This window comes from Brachycentrus maculatus, unplaced genomic scaffold (assembly GCF_059751285.1).
Source record: "Brachycentrus maculatus isolate JH-2025_06_01 unplaced genomic scaffold, ASM5975128v1 h1tg000089l, whole genome shotgun sequence".
NCBI lineage: Eukaryota > Metazoa > Arthropoda > Insecta > Trichoptera > Brachycentridae > Brachycentrus > Brachycentrus maculatus.
The window spans coordinates 1,899,338-1,924,693 of record NW_028280843.1 but is presented as its reverse complement, the minus strand read 5'-3'; the positions used below and the strand labels follow the sequence as shown (position 1 = coordinate 1,924,693).

Below are 25,356 nucleotides of genomic sequence, written 5' to 3'. Positions count from 1 at the left end.
AAAACAAAATTGATAACTGTGGGTATCATATCGCGGGTAATTAATACAATTGTTCTAATCTAATTAGATAACTTCGAAATCCATATTTTTAAACCACTAAAAATTCTTTATTTTCTGGTCTATATATTTGCCAGATATTGAAATCAAGAGTTTTTATAAATTTTTTACATTAAAAAAATATTTATCAAACTGTTAATGATAAAGTTTATTTAATGGATATCTAATTGTAATAATAACGTTTTGAAATATATGTACTCAAATTGATGCTGGAAAGAGTAAAAAGCTCAGAAATTGCCGAATTTACATATGTAATATTTGAATCTGTCATCATTGTACATTAAAAGTATATACAGTATTAAAACTATGTATTTATCATATAAGTAATTGGAAAAATAGAGTATTAATTATATGAAAATATGACCATTAAAATTGTCTTAAGAGTAGGCGTGGGTGCCGATAGCAAATAAGGCAACGACAAAAAAAATAAGTCGGCAGCAATATGAAGGTTTTCCATGACAGCACTACATACATATTAAGATACTTTCTTGTAAAAATATAAAATTACTGCCAGATCAGTAAAGTCATGAAAATTTGTGGTGAAATTCTTCACTACTACTTCAAATCAATTTTATCAAAATACCTTTAGTGCTTAGCATCGGTATCATTTCCGTGGGCGTCAGTGGCGGTGTAGTGGTATGGAATGACACCACGTCTACTCTATAGTAAAAATTCTTACCAATATAAAAATAATTTCACTAAGTAGTACAGTCTGTTGATTACACGTAATTATAATCTATAGGTAGACACTGAAAAAGTGTTTATTCTCGACTGGGATTAATTAAATAAATAAAAATTTAATATTAATGTATGTTGTGACTGCAACTCGGACTGAGATGTCCAGGGAGTTGGTCTTGTAAAAAGTAAAAAAAATGGTAACCAGACAACTATGTCTAAGACAAATGGTCAAATGGAAAAATGGTACATTGATATGAAAAACTCTCCTGTACCACTCACAAGTGGTGGTTGCAGGAGGGAATAAAAATGAGGACGTTTATGTAAAGTGACACGAGTAGGCATCAAATAGAGAGAAATTTCGAATACAATAACATTATTGTTTTGTGCACAATTGTGTATGTGGACAGTTGCCCATTTATCACGCGAGCAGTTATCATGGTACTAAAAAAGGAATGGCAGAATTTGGTCGGTTTATAATTGATTACCTAATATTTAATAACATTAATAAGCCACATGTGTCACATGATATTTTACACAACATCGAGTTACTAGTATTAAGTTGCTATGTACAAAATATTGTTATCAAATCAAACATTTGTAAAATCTCATAAATGTATATACCCTGTTCAATTCTTTCACAATATTTAGTCGACATTGACGTAATGGCCGTGTACAGTGGCAGATTGGTGATACCTCCGCCTCGAGGAGAAGTCTTCATTATCTTCGTTCAGTTGCGACGAGTGAACGTCGACTCCGGGGTGGACTGGAGTCACCACAAACTGTTCATATTCCATTACCCTTTTTCTGGAAATCAAAATGGTGTGTGATACATTATTCAATTAAAATACATTGTATCGAAATAGACCTTCTTTGACTCCTATCAACACCCAAATGGTTGATAAGGTACCGCATTGGAGTTAAGGTGATCCCATCACTTCATTATGCTCATCAACGTAATTAAGTATTTAGAACTGGTTAGAGATTAATTTATTAATTTGGAGTTAATCATGTCTGGATTCAGGGGTTTTAGAGCTACATACCTAGGTATCTAAAAACATAGATTTTTTGGATAACACATAAAGATTTTCACTATTTACTTTTGACAAGTATTATTAACCCTTAGCACTGGAGTGTCGCCATAGAGGCGGCTTGCATGGTTTGTCGTACTACTCCAGTGCTGCTGCTATGGCGCTAAGAAAATAAAGTCTTAACACATTGTTTGCTGGAAACGCTTAAAAGCGTCTTTTACATACTGTTGGTAGAAAGCGAGAGACTTACTTACTTTTGGTGAGTAAGTAATATTTTTGATAGTGGGAGATGCCAAAAAAACATTGTATAGATCGGAATTGGGTTTGTGGTTACTTGTGATTAGTATGCGACCCTAATTAGTATACTATTATATATTTAGGGTCGACCCTAAATATGTATGGGTTGATGAAAAAACTGCCTGACAACAATACATAATATATATTTTTAATACATTGGTTTTTAACTTTTACTATAATTGAACCCAAATCACATAAGTACAATTATAAAGTAATAAGTCATGGAATTTGATAGAAAGTGTTGGCAATATGCACATACCAAAAAAACTTTTGAGTGCAAGGGTAAAACATAACACGTTTTAAGATTAATGGAAAAAATAACTGTGCACTTACCCCATAGCTTGTAAGCAAACGTTCTTGACCCAAGTGAGGAATTTGAACTCAGCAGTACGGCCGGGCTTGACGGCAGGATTAGCCGTTCCTACATACAGCCACACCAACCACACCACCACCAGGCAGCCGATGGCATAGCCCCAGTGAACCAGAAACATTATCACTATCTTCACAACAACCTAGAAGAGAATGGAGATTATATTTTAAGAAATTTTCAACTTAATACGCATACTGATTTAGAAAACCAAAGTCCAATCGTGGCAGATTGAGGGATTGAATCATGGACCTCAGAGCCAGAAGTCCGTAATATTAGCACAGGACCACAACCCGATTAAAACAACTAAAACTTGAAAAGATTTTTTTTTAAATTGAATAAAATCCCTCATTTTCCACATTAAAAGATAAATAAAAGATGTGTAACGATGTTTTGAATTTTTTTATTGTTGTCAAAGTAAAAGCACTGAATGAAAGGTATTTTCATTTATCCATTGAAAGAAAATCATAAGTTTTTGAATTTTTACTCAATTCTTGATCCATTTACAATTCTCAAATAATCGAAAGTTTAATAAAAAAAATTAGAGGAACTGTAATTTTATAATATGAATACTAAAATGTCAAATGTATAAATTCGAATTATCAAGCTAATACTGAAGATAAATAGTTGTACCCCACACATAATGATGGTTCACACAATACACATAACAAAGCATTTTACTAACCCCGCCAAGTGATAACCACCTGTTGCAAAGGCTCGAGTACCAATTCTTGGTTTTGGAGTGAACGTGTGAGCTGCGAGCCTGTTGCGTTATGGGCTCTGTATCTCCCAGGGGAGAAGAGCTCACATTCTGCGGGGGGAGCACCGATGTTGGAGAAGATGACTGCAATGAAGAAATAATTACAATGTACGTAATCACATATTAATAGGGTAGAAAGATAAGTCTTTAAGTCAGCCTTGTCTTTAGATGAGGTAAGTACCAAGTAAACCTAGTCACTATTTAATATTTTGTATATTAAAAGCATTATCAACTTTGTGGTATGGTAATTATAACACTCTCCTTATCATTCATCGTTCACAAATGGTAAGGAGAGTGTTAGTCACTATTTTTTGTATCTTGAATCAAGTCTCAGTTTAGCCCAAGCGTGACTCGGTCAAGGTGTTATTGTATTAAGAAGCCCGAGCGATGCTCGGACAAATCATGCTCAGACTTGTCAGTAGTGATTTGTTCAAGATTTGTATTGAAGTATTTAGTTTTTTTGGCTAATAATATGAGCGGTGTTTGTACAGTCTTGTTTCGACTTGTTGGTGACAATTTCCGGCAGAAACAATATTTTTATTTACAAAATTTGGTTGGTTGCAGTATGTCAGCGTATATTCTAAATTCGTATTTAGATAATTTTTATTCACTTCTAAATCAGAATGTAAGTTTATAAAAATATATTTTTTTACAAAGTACGAGATATTAAGATTTATTTTATCATATTTTGATTTTACATTAAAATGTTTCAAAGTGATGAGGAAATATTGATAAGCGAATGAGACAGTGAAAGTGATTTTTACAAATTATCTAATATGTATTGTTAATAATATTATTTTGATTCGGGAAATTGTAAAAGTTCAATTCAAAGAACTTGTGGAAATAAATTGTGAAATCCAACACCTACCCCTCAAAGTTTTCCATATAGCAATATACAGGCAATTCCAAAATTCATCCAAATGCATTTTCTCTTAAGTGGTTAACTATACTTGTACTACATACATTTTGTAATATTTAAAACAAAACAAAATCACACTAAAGAACACTTACTTTGGTTATATAGAGTACATTTTTATTATTTTTAATAAGTAACAAAAATAAATACATTCTATCTGATCTCTACATGCCGAATCTGTCATGGCTGCATAAAATTGTAATCTTTTATTTATTTATTTCAAAATACATTTTGAGAACCAATGAATTTTTACTAAAATAAAAGATATCCAAGTGAGTCAAACCTTTTAGATTGTAAATATCTATTTGAGGTTTGAATAAGATGACATATCGAATTTAAAAATAAACTCTCACAGTTTTGCATGAGTACTCAAATTATGATAGTACATATCATGTGACGTGAATGAGATGCAGATATATTTTGTTTGATAACAGTGACTCCTAAGATGATAATCAAAATTTATCATGAGATTGTACAAACGGATATTTTTTTCAGGATTATTAAATGTCAAAAGTAGGAAAAGTAAAAACAAATGTAAAAATAATAAATACTCGATGTTTGAATCTTGGATATAGGCACACGGCAGTATTCACACACACCAATTAGAATTACACAGTAAAGTTGTCACACAGAGCATGTGTGAGGATATCAGAGGTCAGGATAAGGTTAGAATATTAAACATACTGTAAGATTCTTATGCCGAGTTCTTTCCGGAAAAAGGACATCTAGGTCATTTGTTGTAGAGCCATAACTAGTCGCAGTTTGTGGAGAATCTTCTTGAGACGCCGGTTGCTGTGATTGCGATTGGAACCTGTGAAAACCATTTGATTTATGACAAATATATTACAAGAAAAAAAAACTGATAAATTGATAAAGAGTATAAAATGATTTACTTAGGGTTTACCTCAATTCTCTTCTATGTTGGAGATCAAATGTTTGTGCCAATGCAAAATATGAATAGTCGATGCAAGCGTAGGTAATTAAGAAAGGCATTGTGACTATTGGAGCCAATCTGTTAATGTCTCCGATAAGGATAAACGTTATTGTGACGACGGCAACTACTCCCATTGCGTATATTGGAACTCTGTTAGGACCTCGCTGAAAAAATATAGAATGTTTACAGTGATCTGGTCCAACAGCTCAGGGATGAAACACGCAAAGGAACTGATCACAGGGTACTCGCGGAAATTCACCACAGAAGCTCTAAAGCTTAGCAAAAAACGAATAAGGATCCTAACCAGGACCTTGACAGGACACTGCAGACTGAAGAAACAAACACATGACAAAAATTGGACTTCATGACTCCTCAGTGTGCGGATTTTGTATGGAGGATAATGAAACGCCAATCCACATTCTCTACAATTGTGACGCACTCGCTCACAAACGAAGTCACATTCTTGGAGGACCTCTACTGGACTCCGAGAAGAAGGTGAAGCTCCTACCACCAAGACAGGTAGTGAGTTACATGACTCATGTAGGTCTTGGCAGTGAGCTGTAATACAGAGGGAGGTGACAATAGACCTAATATGGTCGCAGTGACATAAGGGATGCAAGATCCCTAACCTCAAAAACAAAAATGTTTACAGTGGAACTTGGTTATCATATCATAGATGGGACCAAATGATAATCAATGAAATTATATCAGATTGACATTATAAAAGAGACTTTACGAGAGCGCTATTTTAAAAGTTGGCAATTTTAAAAAAGGCTTATTAATTAATATTTATTTCATTGCCATTGTGCTGATATAAATACAGACTATATTACGTATCAATATTAAAGTTAATATGCAAAGAGCTCATTCAAAACATTTGTTTATTTTATTTTTTATATGGACAGTAATTTTTTGCGGCTATGAGTAAATGTTGTGCTGCATCGGTAGCAAGAGATGTCTCTCTGAAGCAAAAGAAACGAGACTGCCGAATTTGATAAAAACTGACATTATATGGAAGGTCACATATGACATATCGAAGCCGGTATAACCGAGTTCCACTGTATATATGTGTATGTATGATATGTATTTATATATCTTTAATATCATTTCATTTTACTTTTAATGTACTATTATTTCTTTTAATCACATATGTTATGTCTCTTAATTTTATTTATATTATTTTCGTTACATTTTAAATAATGTTAATGCCAAATTAACCTAAGTGCAGGAATTGCATTATTTACTGCAAGGTTTGGAATAAAGATCAATAAAAAAACAAGCTTGAAATACCATTTTTGAGGTCGTGAATTCAGATAAAATAGAAAAGAGAAATTATTTATTGTGTTCTTTCTTCTAGCTATTCGGATAATTTTAAGAAGTGTGAAAAAAGCATTTCTATTACTATGTATATTAATAAATATCATATGATATATCATTAAGTAATTGTATATTGTAATACATAAAAACCATCTTATTTAAATTTACTTAACCTAGATGAAATATTTACTAAGATAAGATCTACTATTTTTGAACTGTACATAGAATAGAAAAAAAAACAACTTACTCCTCTGCCTAGTACACCCAGCCCAGGGATAACATTCTCATTAGATATGCTTTGTAGAACTCTGGGAGTTCCATACATGGCTCCGAGACAAGAACTCATGGAACTGACATAAAGTCCCGCCAGGAGTAGAACTTTGACAGCGGAAACTTTAGCTGTGAGGAACGAATCTTCTAGAAGAGCTGATCTCTGACATGTCCCACCAAGGGTTACAATGAATACCAAGTATAGGAATGTGCTAGAAATAAAAATAAAATATTGTAATTTAAACTAGATTCCAAATAAAGAACTCATTTGCTTAAGTGATAAATGATACTATGTATAAAACAAAAATCATTCATATTTCGTAGTCATACAGGAGAAAGTGAGCAAGTGCATTGTTTTACAAAAACGTGATCATTGACTATTTGATATCTTACTAGCTTAATATTGCCCTAAAAAAATTCCAAAGGATTTTAAACTTGGTAGTATAATATATTGACTTGTTAAAAATGACTAACTGCATTGGTGTTTATTTCCTTGCCAAGCGAAAGTGACTTAAATAGCCCTCCTGAGCATTTTTAGTTTTGGTAGTTGGTCAATTTCTCCTGTACGACTACGATTTATGTATCGGTAGGAAAGGCATGGCCAGTGTGCATGTTCCTTTGTCAAATTGAAACACGACCTTTGGGTAAAAAAAAGAAACTGATGTTGAAAATTGGAAAGTGTTCTATCCTGAGGAATGGGTAGACCAAAATAAAAAATATTTATGAACTTTTTAATGACGCATTTAGTAGGGGATTGTCATAAAAAGGTGAGATCATTTTAAATTATTTAATTTTCAAATAAGTGAACACATCAAAACTGCATTTATTCAATCTGCAAAGGTGCTAAACAGCTGATATTTATTATTATTGTGAATTTATTAAATATGAAATGTAGAGTATGATTTTCTCCTAACTTGATTCTCTCTTTTATGTTTAATTACACTGTGTACGTGTACCTATTTGTAAAACAATTAATTTATATGTAGGTTATACATATAGACTCGTTTGCTTTAATTGTTTACCGGAAATGTTTGTTAAGAACTATTTATCATTACAGATTGATATATATAGTTACCCAGTGAAAATAGCAGCGAGAGAGCCGTTTGGAATGTTAGTCGAAGGAGCGCGAAGATCTCCGCTCATGTTGATGCCAGCCAACACTCCGGTTACGGTGGGGAAGAAAACACCAAATACGGTAAACCAAGTGTAGTCATCGTGGTAATCCGACCATGTGTTGTTCCCCATATTTCCACTGAGCCACCCATCAAATCCACTTTCTAAAATAAGCAAATAAATATTACTAAAGACAATTTAACAAAATTAAAATATTATATCGACCTGAGTATCATTAAACCCTTTAAATTCAATGGAAAACTTTAAAATAACTAATATTTTTTCACATATCTTCAAAATAAAATAAAATGTATACAATACATTCCCTGATATGATACAAATGTTCTTTTAATTACCCTACTTAATAACCATTAGAGCGCTTGTGCACTGCACGGAATTTTACCGTCTTAAAAATAAAAGCGACTACGACAGTTAAGCGTGATCGAATTTACGCGCAATACACGCACCGATCAAGATTACCGATCTGAAGAAAGATGGACAAAAGCACAAGACAATCATCCGTTTAATCACGCTAACTGAAGTGCTGGACGGCGAAATTCCATGTAGTGCACAAACCCCCTTAAACTTCCTTCCCCGCAGGAACAGGAAGATAATAGAATGCCACACCACTCTGTCTTTCGCCCCTTTCAAAAAATCGGCGGGTATGCATGTAGAACAGGCGAAGATTGTTCGCAAAGAAAGATTGTTGTGGAAATCATTTCTATCCGCCTACCCCTACAGGGAAGCGGGGTGTAGTTAATTAGTTAGGTAGTTCATGTCATCGTCATGACAGTTTTTATAAAGAAAATAATATAAAAAAAAATGAATAAATAATTGATAAATAAAACAAAAATGGTAAATAAAAAAATCTAGGGTTATGGATAGCTGTGATTATTGTATTAGTTTTTATTATGACAAACCTATATCCACGTGTACAAAGGATCCGACGGAGAAGTCCAAGGCTGCCAGTAATAGTACGAGAAGCAGAACAAACTGTAGTTTCACAACCCACTTGACTCCGGCTACATTGATGGTGCCGAGTAGTAACACAGCACTTCCGGCAAACCCTCGCGCGGCCCACACATTGTCTCCCAACCCGACTAGTCCAGCCATGGACTCACCAAACCCGAGGACATTGAGGGCACATCCTACAGCCTGCAAGGAGTAGTTAATATTTCAAATTAATTTTGTATAGATATCTTCCTCTAATTGACTTCACATAAAATAATGCCACATTTATATTCTATATAACGAAAAATGTAAATGTTCGTTAGTTCAAAATCTTAAATCTCCTTAAGTAATTCACCTATCCTTATGAAATTTTTACAAAACATTGCATTCAAATATGTTTTGTGTATATTGTGTATTTATACCTGTGACAGGGAAAAACGTGTATAAAAAAATCCTTTTCTCACTGCAATAACAGCACCATATGTTGAATGTACAGCAAAACACACAATACTAAACGTTGCTCATGACAGACAGCGTGTTTCTTGACAGCTGATGTAATTTTTGTTGTGGTTTTCAATTGCATTGCTATTTTGTACATTTTTTAAATTTTCGTTGTTAAAAAGCAATGAAAATTGGGAGGGTCCGAAAGCTTGCGGGGAAACCCATTTGCACAGTGTAGGTTTCTCGGAAGTGTGCGCCTTCAAGTAAAGCTTGGACTGTGATGTTCTCTGTGTTAATCTAACTGTGTTTTACAAGCATTGTGAAAATAGTAAATTATCATACTAAATTTCTTTTCCATTTAACCAGACTGTGCCACAGCAATGAGTCACCTGGTGTACCTGGCATTTATTAACATACTAGGTGTATTAGTATCTTAATAAATGTTTGGTATGGAAGTCAAAGATAATCATTGGAAATGTAAAAAAAGATCATAATTTTGCTGACCATACCTGTCCAAAGCAATAAAGCAATCCCAGAGAGCCGCCGAACCGAGATCCAAGAGTGTGTGAAAGTAAAAAGTACACTCCCCCACTCTCTATGCGACACCTCTCACAGATACCAACGGCTGATAATACTGACACCAGTGCAACAAAAACTAGAAACAAAATTGTGAAATAGATCCACTTCCTTTGGGAATAATAACAAAGTCAGTGCAGTAAACCCTCGATATAACGGACCTCTATTTAAAAATTTCGGATATTACGGTAAAAAATCCGGTCAAATGCAAAAAAATTCAAAACATCCTGTTAACACACTAAGGATGGGTGTTTTTACGCCTGCGGACCGCTGGTGATGGGATTTGATAATTATGTACGTATAGTTAAGAGCTTAACAAAGAGAATGGTACATAATATTCATATAAAAACATCAAACATTCTATTCTGACATTGAAATGTGGAAACGCAGAAGGTAAAAATACCCTTCTCGTCCGTAAGCATCAATTGACTGAACAGGTAGAAATAACTTTCCCATCAATAGTGTGTTAGTATCATACATGCTTAAATTCAAGTGTTACCGCATGTAATACATTTCTAGCAGCCAAGATAATCACGTCATATGTCTAGCACTAGAATTTGAGACAGAATGTCCTATTCGTAGACTGCACCTAGCCGGAGAGAGATAGTAAGTATATTAGGAGATTCCCTGAGAAAATAATGTATAGGTTCTGACGCAGCACACTGGAGTTTGCCGCCCCGGTCAGGGATTCCTGATTTTGTTTGTTTTGTATTGTTTATTTATATCTAAACACAGTATTGATAATTTCAAAAATAATTTTCTGCTTTATTTTAATCCTATTTTAATATAACAGACTTCTGGCTTTAATGGACATCCTCTCCCTCCATATTAGTCCGTTATATCGAGGTTTTACTGTAATGCAGTAAATTATAATGTTTATGAGAGTAACATAATTGACATGAATTAATCTGAAATATAACCACGAGCTTAATTAAAGAAAGAGATAATTCCTTCCGATTTTTAAGTGTAGAAAAGATGCAGTATCATTTGCTAGCTAAACTTTAGGAAGAATAAAATAAAACCCTTGTTAGTCTTAATAAGCAAACCAAAATGTGTTATTCAAGTAATAAAGTAGTTAGAAATATTTACCTGTAAATAAGACAATGAGAACGGCGTTCACAACACCGGCTTGTCCCACAATCCAACCCGATCTTAGAAATACAATGACACCGAATATGTTGATCATACACGATGTGAATACACCATCCCAAGTGCCAAACAAAACTGGTTGTGATATGAAAAAGTTGGATCGCCACCATGGGACATCACCCTGAAATAAAAGAAGAAGAAAAATACTTTATAATAAGAGTCTAACCAACATGTGTGTGAATATGTATTAATTAGAATTGAGCATACGTTTTGCCCATAAAAATGACAATGGATTTCATGGTAAACTTTGGATTATTTTAAATGATATTGTTTGGTAACAGAGAAAGAATTCAAATTATATTATCTTAGCATTGCAATAATTATTTTAAAATCGGACCATTAAAAAAAGACAATATTACAAATATAAGGTTAATTTTAAAAAGTGCCTTTAATTAACTATGACAGTGTTTATGACATTATTTGTATTTATACTTTTACCAAGTTTATTCAAATTACTTTCTACAGCTGCCCACTTATAGCCCGATGACATTACGTAATATATTTGCCATATTATAGGAATAGTTTTTTTTACAGATGGAAATAGTGATGGTCATTTTATTTTCATCAACATTGAACTGAAAGTATTAAATTATTTGCTATTTTTACAGATGAATGCTTGCATAAAAACGTGTAAAACAAAAGAAGAACTATATTATTTCTCTGTTTTTAAAAAAAATCCTAAATTGACCGTAAGTTTATTGAAAAATATGTTGTTAATTTCTACAAAGTTACATATGCAAAAAATGGCACTAAAATTAACAATCAATATTGAATGATTAATATATTTCCTTCTATCATATTTAAACCAATGAAAATCATGTCAAAGCTGCGTCACATTATGGCATCCCTGACATTAGTGACCATCAGTGCTGGACTTCATTTGTTCACTTGGCACAGGCACTGACATCCAGGCCCTTACGTACAAGGAAGATGAGAATATAACTTTTCTATTAATTTACAAACATGTATACTTCCATCCCTTTTCATAATATTTCTTCATTAAAAAAGTATACATAAATGTCATCATACATGGGCAAAAATATGTTTCAAAACACTGTTTATATATTAAAGGAATTACAGGTCATTTTTATTATTAGGGTTGTAAACTGTTACCTGTTCTTCTGCAAACAATTCATTAGCTCCTGAGGCTTGATGACCCCCAACACCGTACTGGTACTCATTTCCAAAATCCACAAATCCACCGGAATTCCTTCTACCTCTACCCCTCGTGAACACGGCTGGTCCATCGTCCTGTAATCCAAAACTATCTAATTCTCTTCGGCGAGTGCTACTTCCATTAGCACCTCTATGGTCCATGATTGTTTGTTATCTAAAACAAGAATTCAGGTGAATTCTCATGGCAAAAAATATGTCTTCGTGTGTATACAAATAATAAACTAGAATGTCAAAAACACCGCTTTGGCGCTGAAGCAAATGCACGTAATAGATATTGGATGAAAAATATGTGAAATATTATAACCTATAAATTAATGCGACAAGCTGGATATGTAGGCAACACGTAAAAACATACCAAAGAAACCGATACACATAACGAAATATTACAGAATGAAATTCTCAATTTATCCAAAGTGTAAAAATACAAACTTGCACGTTAAATGTCGGCACATAAACAAAGAAAAATACCGTGATTGACCTACATTATTCTTTTGTGATTTAAAAGGCAAAATGGTAGTGTTGGTTAATTATATTTACAATGCCCGCTCAAGACATTATTAATTCGTATGCCATAATATCCAATGTTTTAAACTGCTATAATTCAACAGATGACACGAACTGTCAAGTGAATCATCGATGTGACATTTGGCGACGCGAGCACAATTTTTTTGTTTTTTTCCAAAATAAGCTACTTCGGTTTTGTAAATTACATTGAAGTACCTACTTTACAAAAACAATATTTCTACACGGAAATGGAAACATAAACATGAAAAATATTAATTTCTACATGAAAATGGAAAATTAAATACAGAAAAATTGTCGATGCCTATTAAATAAAGAAAATCATTTTCGTACACAAAAAATATAAATGTGCAGAAATAGGTTCCAAAAAGGGATTACATCGTTTCTTAGGGCATTAGAAGTATTGAAATCGGTCGATTTTTGGATTCTTATTCACGGTTTTGCAATACAAATATTATATCTCAAATACTTTTTAGTAAGTACTGGAACCAAAGTATTCCAAAATTATTCGATTCACCCATCATTAATTTTCTTTTGTGGGCGCGTTCAGAAAATTGTTCATGAACCAAATGAAATCAACTCACCAGCAATAGGAAACGTTAAAATGTAAACATTTTAACTTCTCCTTTTTTTCTTTATTATTTTAAATCGTCAAAAAACAATTAAACGTCAGTTATTTTGAATAAAACAACGAAAAAAACAAATAACATAATACAAAAATTTATCCTAGTCATAAGTTCTGGTTAAGATGTATTGCGGTCCGTGATTGATATTACGGATAAAAGAAAATAATTGAAATTGTGTATCACATAAAAACAAACCGTACATTGAGACTACTCGGTTCACTTCGATTTATTCACAAATCGATTAATGTATATAATTATTCCTTATTTAAACTACATGTTATAGGGGTATTACGACATACTTAAAACGAATTTAATGTGAATACATACAGAATATATTTTTAGCTGGTGAGATCCATATTCGATTTTCTACGTGTTACGAGGTGAATAGAAATATATAAGAAGCAAGTCGGCCAACAGGGATTATTTAAAACAAGATAAAAGGTTACTAAAACAACAAATACGAAACTAAAAAAAAGTTATGCATTATGTTTGAGAAAAATTAAAACATAAAAAATGACAGTAAGGTTTATTTTTTTATAACATTCATTATTTGCTGTGTGCAATACTACTTAAAAAAATAATCACAATGGAAAGTTTGGAATAACAATTCATTCGTCAGATTAATTTTTCAACGCTAAAGTGATTGCTTATTCTTATGTAACATTTCAAAAGAGAGAGAGAGATTATTAAGATGATACAACAATTTCAATGACTATGTAAAGGATGACGACTTTACAATTTCTTTACGCATTATTTCACCAAAATTGTGGTCCTTTGACATTAAGCTAATTCGAAAAATTATCATAAATAAGTAATTAGTAATAAGTAGTCAGGTTGCTATTAAAAAATGATGGAATGTAGTTTTGAAAATATGTTATTTATTCAACAGCCTATCCTGAAAATTTACGAATTGTTGAGTTCTGGCACTCTAATTGATAATGTGAAGTACCTTTATTAATTTTTTTTATAATGATCGTAAATTTGTTTTATTATTAAGGAATTTACGATCAATAATTTATGAAAAAATTTGTTTTATTATAAATTTAATTTTTGCTGAATTACAAAGAAGAAAAAATAATTTTCTTTATCCTGTATTTAAAGATAATACCTAACCGCCTAGCTGAATATTTTTGTGCTTGAGGAGATAGGTAGGGACGAGTGTATCAATTAACTTAATTAATTTTGATATTATTGGACAAAAAAAATGGATTTATATCCGACGGTTCTTCAAAGTCGATAAATCACTAGTAACATATCATATAGAAACAAGTCCGCTTTTATAGTGTAGTGGTTAGCACGTTTGGCTACCATGATGGGGATTCCAGGTTCAATTCTTAGGGTAGTGAAAATGAATAGTTTTATATTATCCACTGACACTTCGTGATGGAATTGCATTTTTAATATATTATTAGATTAAATTCAATATTTTTAGCTTTTCCACTTTTTTTATTTGACCAGCGACCGGGTTTCGTCGTTACCGACATGTCTGATGATGTCGGTAACGACGAAACCCGGTCGCTGGTCAAATAAAAAAGTGGAAAAGCTAAAAATATTGGTTTTAATCTAATAATATATTAAAAATGAATAGTGTTTAATATTTATTTAGTATGTATTACCTAAATCGAAAAACTGATTACCTTGCCTTCGTGTAATAAACGATTAAATTGACAATGCACCATTTTCATACAATGCCTTATGTACCACTGGACACGGATAAGGGTAAGTGACCATTAATATTATAAAATCTAAAAATAAAAATATTCGATTATGGACATTTAAATACTTGATAATTTGACCCTATTGTATAATTCTCACACGTGTATCTACCTAATAAAAATACTCATATGAAGGTACAAAATACTCTACATACATCAGTTGTTATTTATTTTGTTGAGAGATTTGGTCCTAATGTTGTTCACCGTATAAAACGCCCTACCTCCATGAACGTACGTAATACGCTAGCAGAGTACCTGCCGAATAACACTAACCCGTATTGCGTACGCGCGGTCAAACAATAGGCGCTATAAAGTTACCCCGAACCATAACTCTTTCAGAAATTTTTATACATACATAGATCAGCGAGATACCGCTATGTTGACGTGTCCTACAGTTTTACTGGCGTTTTTGTAAATATTTATTTTGTTTTTATCCTCTTTTGCGGATATTTCTTTTAGAAGCTTTTTTTTGTTGTTTTTTTTTTTAAATTTTATTTTTAGTGCTTATTTAGTTTATGTTCGGTTTTTACCACAGTTAAAAATAAATTATAAATATTTTTGTATACAAAAAGTCGCTTAGTAAAATTTCTATACGCGAAGAATTCTTTACGACCGAGGAGGGAGCTACGTATGGCTCCCTCATCTGTCTAATAAGACAGTTTTCACAAGAGATAACCCTATTTTATATTTCCTATTTTTATGGCGCCCCGGAAGACCGCTGACGACCATTCACCGACTATACTCAGCGGAACATCGAGATGCCGGACTGACCTGGGAGGAAGCCAAGGAGATGGCGCGTGACAGTGACTTGGAGACGTCTCGTGTTGGCCATATGCTCCATCAGGGAGCGAACATGGAAAAAGAAGAAAGAAGATTTTTATGGGCCCCTTAAAAATTCATTGCTAGACGAAATTAAGAAAGTATAAAGGCTGTAGATATATAATAATAATAATAAAACCCTTACCGCACCCCAATGGTGCATAGGATACTGCTTCATATAAACGCAGTGTTATCTCGATCGTTTACACATGAAGGAAAGGTGATCAGTCCTCCACTTCAGGTACCAGTCCAGTGTAATATTGAATAAATATTAGAGTGAAAAAATCACTTATATTTATTAAAACCCCCTGGGAATCGAACCCGGGACCTCCAGAACGGTAGCTGAGCATGCTGACCATTACACTACGGAGGCGGATTCCAGGTTCATAGATATATAAACCTCAAGTTTAATAGGACATTTCAGAAAAAAATACTAATTTGGCTCATAGATGTTGAATATTTCAGTTGCCTTCTTTTCAGTGGAGTTTATTTTCAGTTTTTATTACTTTTACTTTCAAGAAACCTTACTTTTTACTCTAAAATTTGTGGCGACATTTTTGTAATCATATTTATAATATGGATCCCCAAAACGCTTTTAACTCTTGATCGCCACCAAGGAACATCAATAATCTATGTAGGGAATCGCAGCTTTAATTGATAACTATATCCCATATATCTTCATTATATCTCATGCGTAATAGAGAAAACAGAACTCGATCTTACGGATATAGAGCAAAATAAAACAAAATGATTAACCAAAATCATGAAACCAAATTTACCAACAAAAAAAATTAAATCAACAATTCATTATTATTGTAATTTTTTTTCCAAAATATCACTTCGAGAGTCGTGTACGTACTTTATTGTTTTAAGATATTTTCTTATTTCTAAATTATTGAAACTACAGTATTTACTTGTTCCATTTTATTATCTTAAATAATATTTTATGTATACATTATGTTTTTACACAGATTTTCCACTTCCAATTGGACTTTTAACAAACCAAATACGAAATTTTACAAAACAAATTGGAAGTTATGAGTTTATATCTTAAAAATAAAATAAAAAAAATTCTAAGTAGTACTCCATGATTCAAAGTAGTATTGAAAATCTTATCTGAAAACTTCAGTACACATCGCGCGCGCCGCGCAAGTTTGCCAACTTGATGACTAACATACTTGCTAGTCTTAAGAATTAAAGATGTGGGCAGGTGTTCATACTGAGGGTATATGTATTACTAATGTGAATATAATTTTTAAATTCAAACTTTTTTTTTATAAAACACAATAACACGTGAAATTTGTTGTGCAATACGTCCAATTTGACTTATTTAACATCCAATTCATTTTCTAAGGCGTTCAATTGGTTTGTAACACGTCCAATTTATGGTGAAAAACCTGTGCCATATCGACATATCGCTCACTCCTTTCAAGAACGTCATAAATCAGAAATCGTAAATTTTCAATTATGCATGTTTTCGGAATGCCCAGAAAATGAACTATATCCCAGCAAAAGAGGCATATTTTTAACTTAATATTTACCCGCTACAGGACAGAAAGTGTTGTTATTGCATTTTGAACAAAAAGTATTATTTAATTATTTTTTTAAACATACTAAATATTTTTCAAATGCAGAAAAAACCTTCTGGTTTTACCTAAAAAGATCTGTTGCACAATAAAAAGTTCAGTAAGTGGCATGATATTGATTTTTAATACATTGTATTATATTTTTAAACTTTAAAAACGTTCTCCTGAAAAATCAAGTTTTTTGATTTATGACGTTCTTGAAAGGAGTGAGCGATATGTGTATTTTTTATCTTAATATTAAATATGTGGTTTAAACAATCGCTTATTAACGTCCAATTCGTTTTCTAAGGCATCCAATTGGTTTTTAAAACGCCAATTTAAGGTCAAAAACCTGTGCTATAAAGACATATGTGGTTTAAACAATCGCGTTGTACAAAGTTTAAAAAGGATATCATAACTAAGATATAATTTATCCCGAAATCATTTAAAAACAAATAAAAAACTTTGTGGTCTTGCCGGTGATCTAACTCGCAAAATAACTGATGTAATTTTCATAGACATAGAAGATGGACCCTATAATTAAAGGAGCTATATTTTTTCACCTTCTTCTTCTTCATGAGCCCTATACACTTATTTTGTTCTCCCAAGGTCTCCATCGTAAAATTCTTGGGGTCCATCGTGTGGGGTCCTGTCTTGCAATATGTCCTGCCCATTGCCATGACATCCTCCACTTTGTTTTTTTTCCTGGTATCTATATTTTTTATTTGAAATAAAATGAACCCGAATTCCAGAACACAGCTATATTCCTAGGTGCTTTAAAGTCTTCATTACCAATATTAATAAAAAATAATAAAAGCCATACATTTTGTTACCGTTTCGAGCGGCCATAGGGCGTTTAGGCACTACACGGAATTACACGTATATTACCGTCCGGCACGTCAGTTAGCATTTAAAACGATGATTGGCATGGATTGGCTTGTGCTTTTGTACAGCTTTCTTCGGATCGGTGCTCTTGATCGGTGCGTGAACACGTTGCGCGTAAATTCGATCACAATAAACTTTCGTAGTCGCTTTCATTTTTCAAAACCGGACTGCCGGACGGTAGAATTACGGGTAGTGCACAAATGCCCATGGAGTACTGAGAAAATATTCCTTTCCGAAGTTTCTGCTTATCCGCCGACTTTGGTTTCTTAACGTCTCTGTGTGGAAATCTTGCCACAAGTTAATAACTTCCTAACACCACCAATCTAAGTTGCCCACTGCTCATACTTATCTACATCTGGACCTGTATGCAAGTACAATACATGGATATTATGCACTTCAAGGAAAAGGTGAGAACGATGTTCTATTTGCTACTAAAAATTATTTTTACACATTGATTTTACATGTAACATGATTTACCTTAATAGATTATTGAAAAAATAAACAGTAAACACAAAAAAACATTTTTTTTATTAATTCAAAATTTAAACTCTCGCTATCATTCATCGTTCACTTTGTACAATACCACTTTGAAACTCTACTTCACGACTACTGCTTTCGGAACAACCATTCCATCATCAGATGAACTGTAGTCGTCAACAGTTGACCCGATGATGGAATGGTTAATTCCTAAACCAGTCATGAAGTAGAGTTTTGAAATGGTATTACATTTAAGTAAACGATGAATGATAAGGAGAGAGCTGTATTTCCATAAAACAAAGTTTACAATGCTTTTAATAAAGAAATTATTTAAAACTTCATACAAAATTTAAGATGTAATATTGTGTATGTATATACAATATATGTGTTAACTGTATTTTTGAAATTAAAAAAAAAACCAATAAAAAACTTGATGAAAACCATTATTAATGTTATTCTGTGTTTATTAAATAATTGTATGGAAAAAATATTTTAATGAAATAATTAAATTATTTTTCCTTAATATCTATCGTAAATTTCTTCTATTTCTTGTGTAAGGCTCTAGATAAGTATCGGTTTAAATCATGATAATAATAAAAAATATTTATGACCACTTAGAGACAACCCGATAATGTAATGTGACGATAGCTCGTTGCTAATCTAGCAGATAACCGAAGGAGAAGAAAACAAAAAAACAGTTTTCCATTTTGGTTCCATTTCCTTCTATTGCGTAAGAAATCTTAAAAAGATCAATCGGTCTGGATGAAGATGTTGTTTTCATTAATAACCATTCATTCTTTCATTTATGATAATGATTCCTTCTTTGATACAGAGACTTCGATGGATGTTTTCTAGATGTTGTATTATCGTATACGTATATACAGAACGAGGATGTTGTATGCCTGTATGAATTATTTCGTTGATATATAAGTTTGGATAAAATGGCCTTCTCTACATTCAGACAAGTTATATAACGTTAGTAATCGATTTGGTTACATTTATATATATATATATATATATATATATATATATATATATATATATATATATATATATATATATATATATATATATATATATATATATATATATATATATATATATATATATATATATATATATATATATATATATATATATATATATATATATATATATATATATATATATATATATGTATATATATATATACATACATATATATATATATATATATATATATATATATATATATATATATATATATATATATATATATATATATAAATATATATATATATATTTATATATAAATATATATATATATATATAAATATATATATATATATATATATATATATATATATATATATATATATATATATATATATATATATATATATATATATATATATATATATATATATATATATATATATATATATATATATATATATATATATATATATATATATATATATATATATATATATATATATATATATATATATATATATATATATATATATATATATATATATATATATATATATATATATATATATATATATATATATATATATATATATATATATATATATATATGTATATATATATATATATATATATATATATATATATATATATATATATATATATATATATATATATATATATATATATATATATATATATAAATATATATATATATATATATATATATATATATATATATATATATATATATATATATATATATATATATATATACATATTTTTACTGTTCATTTGACTATCGCATCTAAAGCGATGATGGATGATATATTTTCATGTTTCTATTGAAATATATTTTTTACGTCGTTCTTTTATTTTTATAAAATAATCATTTATTCTGGTTGTATGGAATCAAAAGAAAATTGGCTTTTGTAAAACGTGACCAAAAACAAAGTACATACCGAAATACTTTTCTATAGTCATTTCAGAATATTTGGTAATTTGGATTAATTGCCCAATAGAATTAAGGATTTTAATATTAAAGTTTTTTCTTGACAGAACATGCTAATATATGTACCTACAATGTTAAAGTTGGAAAATATTTTCCCGGTTTTTTATTTAATTATAATCCCGTTAGTAAAAAGAACAATGTTTTTAATTATTATTAATCAATAAATGTTATATTTAACAATATTAGTAAGTCCAAATAAATGTTCACAAATCCAATTTTAGGAGGTATTTTTCAGATTATTTTTTGAAGTCTCAATATAGATAAAGTCTGGGTATTTACGGGGCTTACGACCGTCATAGGCTGCTTTACACACTTTTGACATTCACCAATTCTACCCATAATTGACAACCACACTACTCGAAGTCCTAGAACTTCTAAATATATTTGAATCAAATTTGAAACATAGTGTTTGAATCACTAGAATTCAACCAGAGACACTATAGTGAGATGAAAGAAGCTTTTAAATTGACCAGAAACTCTTTCATCTTGTATGTGAGGTCCGAAACCTGGATTATAATCACATACATGAGAAACGCCAGAAAATATCATTTTCATTTTATTATATATTTTAATTATAATTATAACTTGACCAGATAATTTATTAACAACATTTTGAGTGTGTCCAAAAGTGGTCACCTGAACCAGCCTATGACGGTCGTAAACCCCGTATTTGCCCAGACTTCCATATTCTTCTTCATCTATGTTGAGATGTCAAAAAATAATACGAAGTATATTTACTTGTTCGTCTTCAAAGTGAATTGGTTTGATTTGACTGATGTTAAGTAATTTATTTTACCTAATCTAAGTTTGGCGTTAAAACTACAATAAATTAATGTAAAATTAACTAAATTTGGAAAAAAAAATATTAAATTTAAGTCAATTATAAAAAAAACATGTTTCAACATTTAATTGAATATTTTTCTCTTGATTTTCAGACACAAGAAGGGCATATTTTGAAAATATGTAACAAATCATGAAGTCCTCATGAAAAGAGAATCATGAAAAATTGCCCTTGCAAACAAATGAAAGAAATTGAAAAATTTGAAAGAATGTTAAATATTTTTTATGGACGATGATTGTTTTTGTGTAAATAGAAAGTAAGAAATTTGTATATAATAAAATAAAGTATGGAGTGTAGAGTAATTATAAAAATGAGAAAAACGGCTATTTTCCCCATCGTTTAAATAATATCGTTCAAATAAAGATTTCATAATGAAAATGTAACTTTGTTTAGAAATCTCTTAATACATTTTATTTTAACTTAATTATTAATCAGTCTTATATAAATCAGTCTTAATAAAGAAGCGGTTAGCTTTGAAACCGGTAGACATTATAATTAAGTTATATAAAATATTTATAGTGATTTTAAAACAAAGTCACATTTTAAATATAAAATGGAAAATCACTAAGTTAGTGCTTCACATATAAATTATAAATAAAGATTTGTCTTTCACAATATCGTCAAGAAAAACGCTAAATTCTTAATTTGTTCATAATATTGAGATTCGAATTATAATCGCTGAAATGTCGGTAATGAAATTCAGCATATTTTTTGTACACGAAATTTCAGGTTGTAAATTAAAATGTGTACACCCGAAACTTTCGGTACGTACCCAAAAAACACCACCGCAAGACGTAGGCAAGCCTTAATGCGAAGATTTCCCATTTTCCCACACCATCTTCTATGTTCTAAGAAAAGCGACGCTCCGTACATGCGTATCAAGCGGCAAGTTAGCGTCTCGACGTTCTTGTAAGAAAGCTCCGCCTTTGGAGCTTTGATTGGTCAGAGCCGCGTCGGCGCACGGGGGGCTCGCGGGCGGGCACATATAACACATTTCCTCGCGCGGCAGTATTCTCGCGACCTCAGGCTGCGAAGGTATCTTTTGTAGGGGGGTCTCTGCTGCCCCGTGCAACCAAAGCCACGTTCGCGAGTCGCGAAAGATTTTCACAAGTTTTCGACGCGTTCTCGATAGTTAATGTACGGAAAATCGTTCAATAAAAAACTCTTTTTTTATTACCACAATAAGTACTTAAATTTGTTATCTAGCATTTTTAAGATTTTTTAAAAATTAAATACTTGTATGGTTATTTTTAAAGGATTTTTTTTGTATTTATTCGACTCGTCATTTTTATTTCAATGACACATTAAATTAAAAAAAATAAAATAGATGTCTTAAAAAAATACACTATAACAATACTAACAAGATTTTATCAACATTTTTCAAAAGTTTATCATTGAATTTAAAAAAATCTTGATATAATTGCGTTACTTTTTTTTCTTTTGTAAAAATTTGTGAACATGTGAAATGATACATAAGTATTTGATACATTAATTTAAAAAGAAAAAGGATTTATTATATTTAAGTCTAGTATAGTTCGTAAAATTTAAATGTAAGAGAAATGTAAAAATACATACTAAATTATTAAGTATAATGACATTCAACTTTTAACAAAATAAAAATGTAAAAAAAAATATATTTTTTTGTTTTTTAAAAATCCATATATATATTTATACTAACAAGTTATGAATCATTATAATATTCATTAAAAAGTATTATTTACCAATTTGTATGTTTCAAAATTAATTTATTTATGAATCTTAAAAATAAAATTTAAAATTATAATATTAATAATGATGTTATAATTTTTTGATCGCACGCAGGTTTCATATTCATTTAAACGGAGAATAGTAGCGTTGAAATCGACGGAAATGCCTGTAGGATTATTTAAAAAAAAAATGTATGACACCGATTAAAAAAAAAAACATCACAATAAATTAAAAATTGTAAATTTTAAAATATTTTAAAATAACCACACATGGAATAATATCATTCACCATGTAGACAATATAAAGCTTTTAAGAATTTTGTTTTGTTTAATTATTAAAATATTGGCATGTATTACATGTGAAATGGGAATTATAAATAAAATATCTATAGGTATAAACATACAGTATGATGATGTGGGTATAAACTAATTAATCTTCACATTTTCCAGTAATTGTAAAACGTGTTTCCTAGTTTTGCAATAAAAATTATTGCTTAAGCGTACTTTTTTTAAAAACTCATAAATTTAATTATTTTAGGAATTAGTTCGAACGATAAAATATGCATTTAAATAAATAAATAATTTATCATTAAGTCTGAAAAACAATGTAAAAAACAAAACAAAACTGTGAACGTTTAAAACAATTGATGAGAAGCGGTGTTTGGAGAAGAAATGTGCTAGATTTGTGTTAAAAAGTGTCAAGAGGGTTGTTAGCATGAAGTTGGTAAGAGCAAAAGGAAGTAAGGCCAATAAATTTTCCACCAGTCAGGCTATTATGACATCGACGAATACGGCATCCGAGAGTACTGTATTTTCTAGCAATAACAATTTAAGAGCTATTAAAAACGCATCTACCTGGATGACCAAACTAGCGACTATCAAAACGCCATCCGTGAAGATGAGCAGAACGACCTTCTGGATTCTACTTTGGATAGGCATGGTACTTCACGTCACTGCTAGAACTGGACTGACAACCACGACCACCGAGTTTCCTGAAGGATTCGCTGAAAACGGAACTAATAATGGTAAGTAAAAATTTGGCTTATATTATGTAACAAATGATTTTTACTATGAATTGCATTTTATCAAATATTAAATAGACTCGTATATAAGACAAAACAAATTTTATGTAACATTCTGCGTAGTGATGGTGATATAAAACCGTATAATATTAAATTAAATTAAAGAAATACAAAAATACTGAGTTGAAATAGTAAAACGAGCCCTCTGATCTCAAATTATTTCAGCTTTTTAATAAACCAGAATGATTATATTCAAGATTTATAATTATTTTTTTCATATTTATATATTTTTTCTCGTTTAAAAATCGTACGATTTTTTTTTATCTCATACTCTACACTCGCTATGTTCACAGCATTTTTCATTTTATATGATTTTTTGCGCCCATTAGTTGATATATCGAACATTTGATTTCAATCACTCTGTGTACCTATATGTATCCACTGAAGGTATCCACGTTAAAAAATAGTATTCCCCTTTAAAATAGTTATCGCACGCCTTTGCAATACAGATTGTTCAACTATAAAAACTATTATTTTATTAGGCATTACAATAGTTAAAAAAAAAACCTTTTTTCGATTATTTTAAATATGGAGAATACAAAAAAAAAACCTTATTTTCCGAAATCAAAGACTTATAATTTTTTTTTATCCTATTTTGACTCACAATTGAAATAAATAGCGCAAAAGGTCGTTTATTTTTGATAAAATCAATTATTAATTAAGGACGATATGAACATCTCTTATTATATAAATATATAATTGAATAATATTTATATTGACACTCTTGGAATCGAACTCGCAACCTCATACACGGTTGCCAAACACGCATCAGGCTAAATTCCACATCCATCAAAATTACAATTAGCATAGGAGAGAAATTCAACAACAGTGCATACTCAGTTATATTATATTTAGTTCAATAATGGTCAGAATGGTAAACGTTACAAAGTGTATAAAGTGATCACTTAATCCAGCCAAATGTCAGGTTATAAGCTCTGGGATTCTTGGAATTCCACCGACATTCTGTCGTATAAAAACAATAGATTCTTCGTATTTAGTTTAGACGCCTATCAATATTTTCAAATCGACTATAGACACATACATAAGTATATCGTATTTATATAAGTTCTTGAAAATTGTGTAGTGTAGTTGTCAATTATGAGT

General features: G+C 30.7%; 2 protein-coding genes across 3 annotated transcripts in view; one reads left to right on the top strand and one right to left on the bottom strand.

The window, feature by feature from the left end:
• Positions 1 to 291: 291 nt before the first annotated feature.
• Positions 292 to 12,731, bottom strand: LOC148310708 (solute carrier family 12 member 8). Of its 2 annotated transcripts, none has more exons than XM_088257921.1 (12): positions 12,513 to 12,731; positions 11,968 to 12,184; positions 10,795 to 10,975; positions 9,639 to 9,784; positions 8,658 to 8,892; positions 7,700 to 7,901; positions 6,602 to 6,836; positions 5,008 to 5,201; positions 4,788 to 4,914; positions 3,113 to 3,271; positions 2,394 to 2,572; positions 292 to 1,539 (listed from the first exon to the last, which is right to left on the bottom strand). In XM_088257921.1, exons 2-12 carry the CDS (start codon positions 12,169 to 12,171, stop codon positions 1,380 to 1,382), a joined length of 2,022 nt encoding a protein of 673 aa, XP_088114047.1. In that variant the 5' UTR covers positions 12,172 to 12,184; positions 12,513 to 12,731; the 3' UTR covers positions 292 to 1,379. The 2 variants fall into 2 exon arrangements, with proteins under 2 accessions (XP_088114047.1, XP_088114048.1); XM_088257922.1 differs by having other exon boundaries at positions 12,335 to 12,653.
• A 9,740-nt stretch (positions 12,732 to 22,471) lies between these two features.
• The window catches only part of LOC148310707 (lachesin-like), a 154,317-nt gene continuing 151,432 nt past the window's right edge, over positions 22,472 to 25,356 (top strand). Inside the window, exons 1-2 of the mRNA XM_088257887.1 lie at positions 22,472 to 22,499; positions 23,709 to 24,195. Coding sequence (XP_088114013.1) covers positions 23,886 to 24,195 — 310 coding nt within the window. The 5' untranslated portion in view covers positions 22,472 to 22,499; positions 23,709 to 23,885. The remainder of the gene's footprint in view (positions 22,500 to 23,708; positions 24,196 to 25,356) is intronic.

Bases quoted from the DNA above. Each gene is read 5' to 3' on its own strand.
- LOC148310708 (XM_088257921.1), bottom strand. From the start codon at position 12,171: ATGGACCATAGAGGTGCTAATGGAAGTAGCACTCGCCGAAGAGAATTA. The intron at 2,573-3,112 runs GTTAGTAAAATG...ATTCTCTTCTAG, and splicing joins GGTGGTTATCACTTGGCGGG to GTTGTTGTGAAGATAGTGAT. The intron at 1,540-2,393 runs GTAAGTGCACAG...TTTGATTTCCAG, and splicing joins GTTTGCTTACAAGCTATGGG to AAAAAGGGTAATGGAATATG.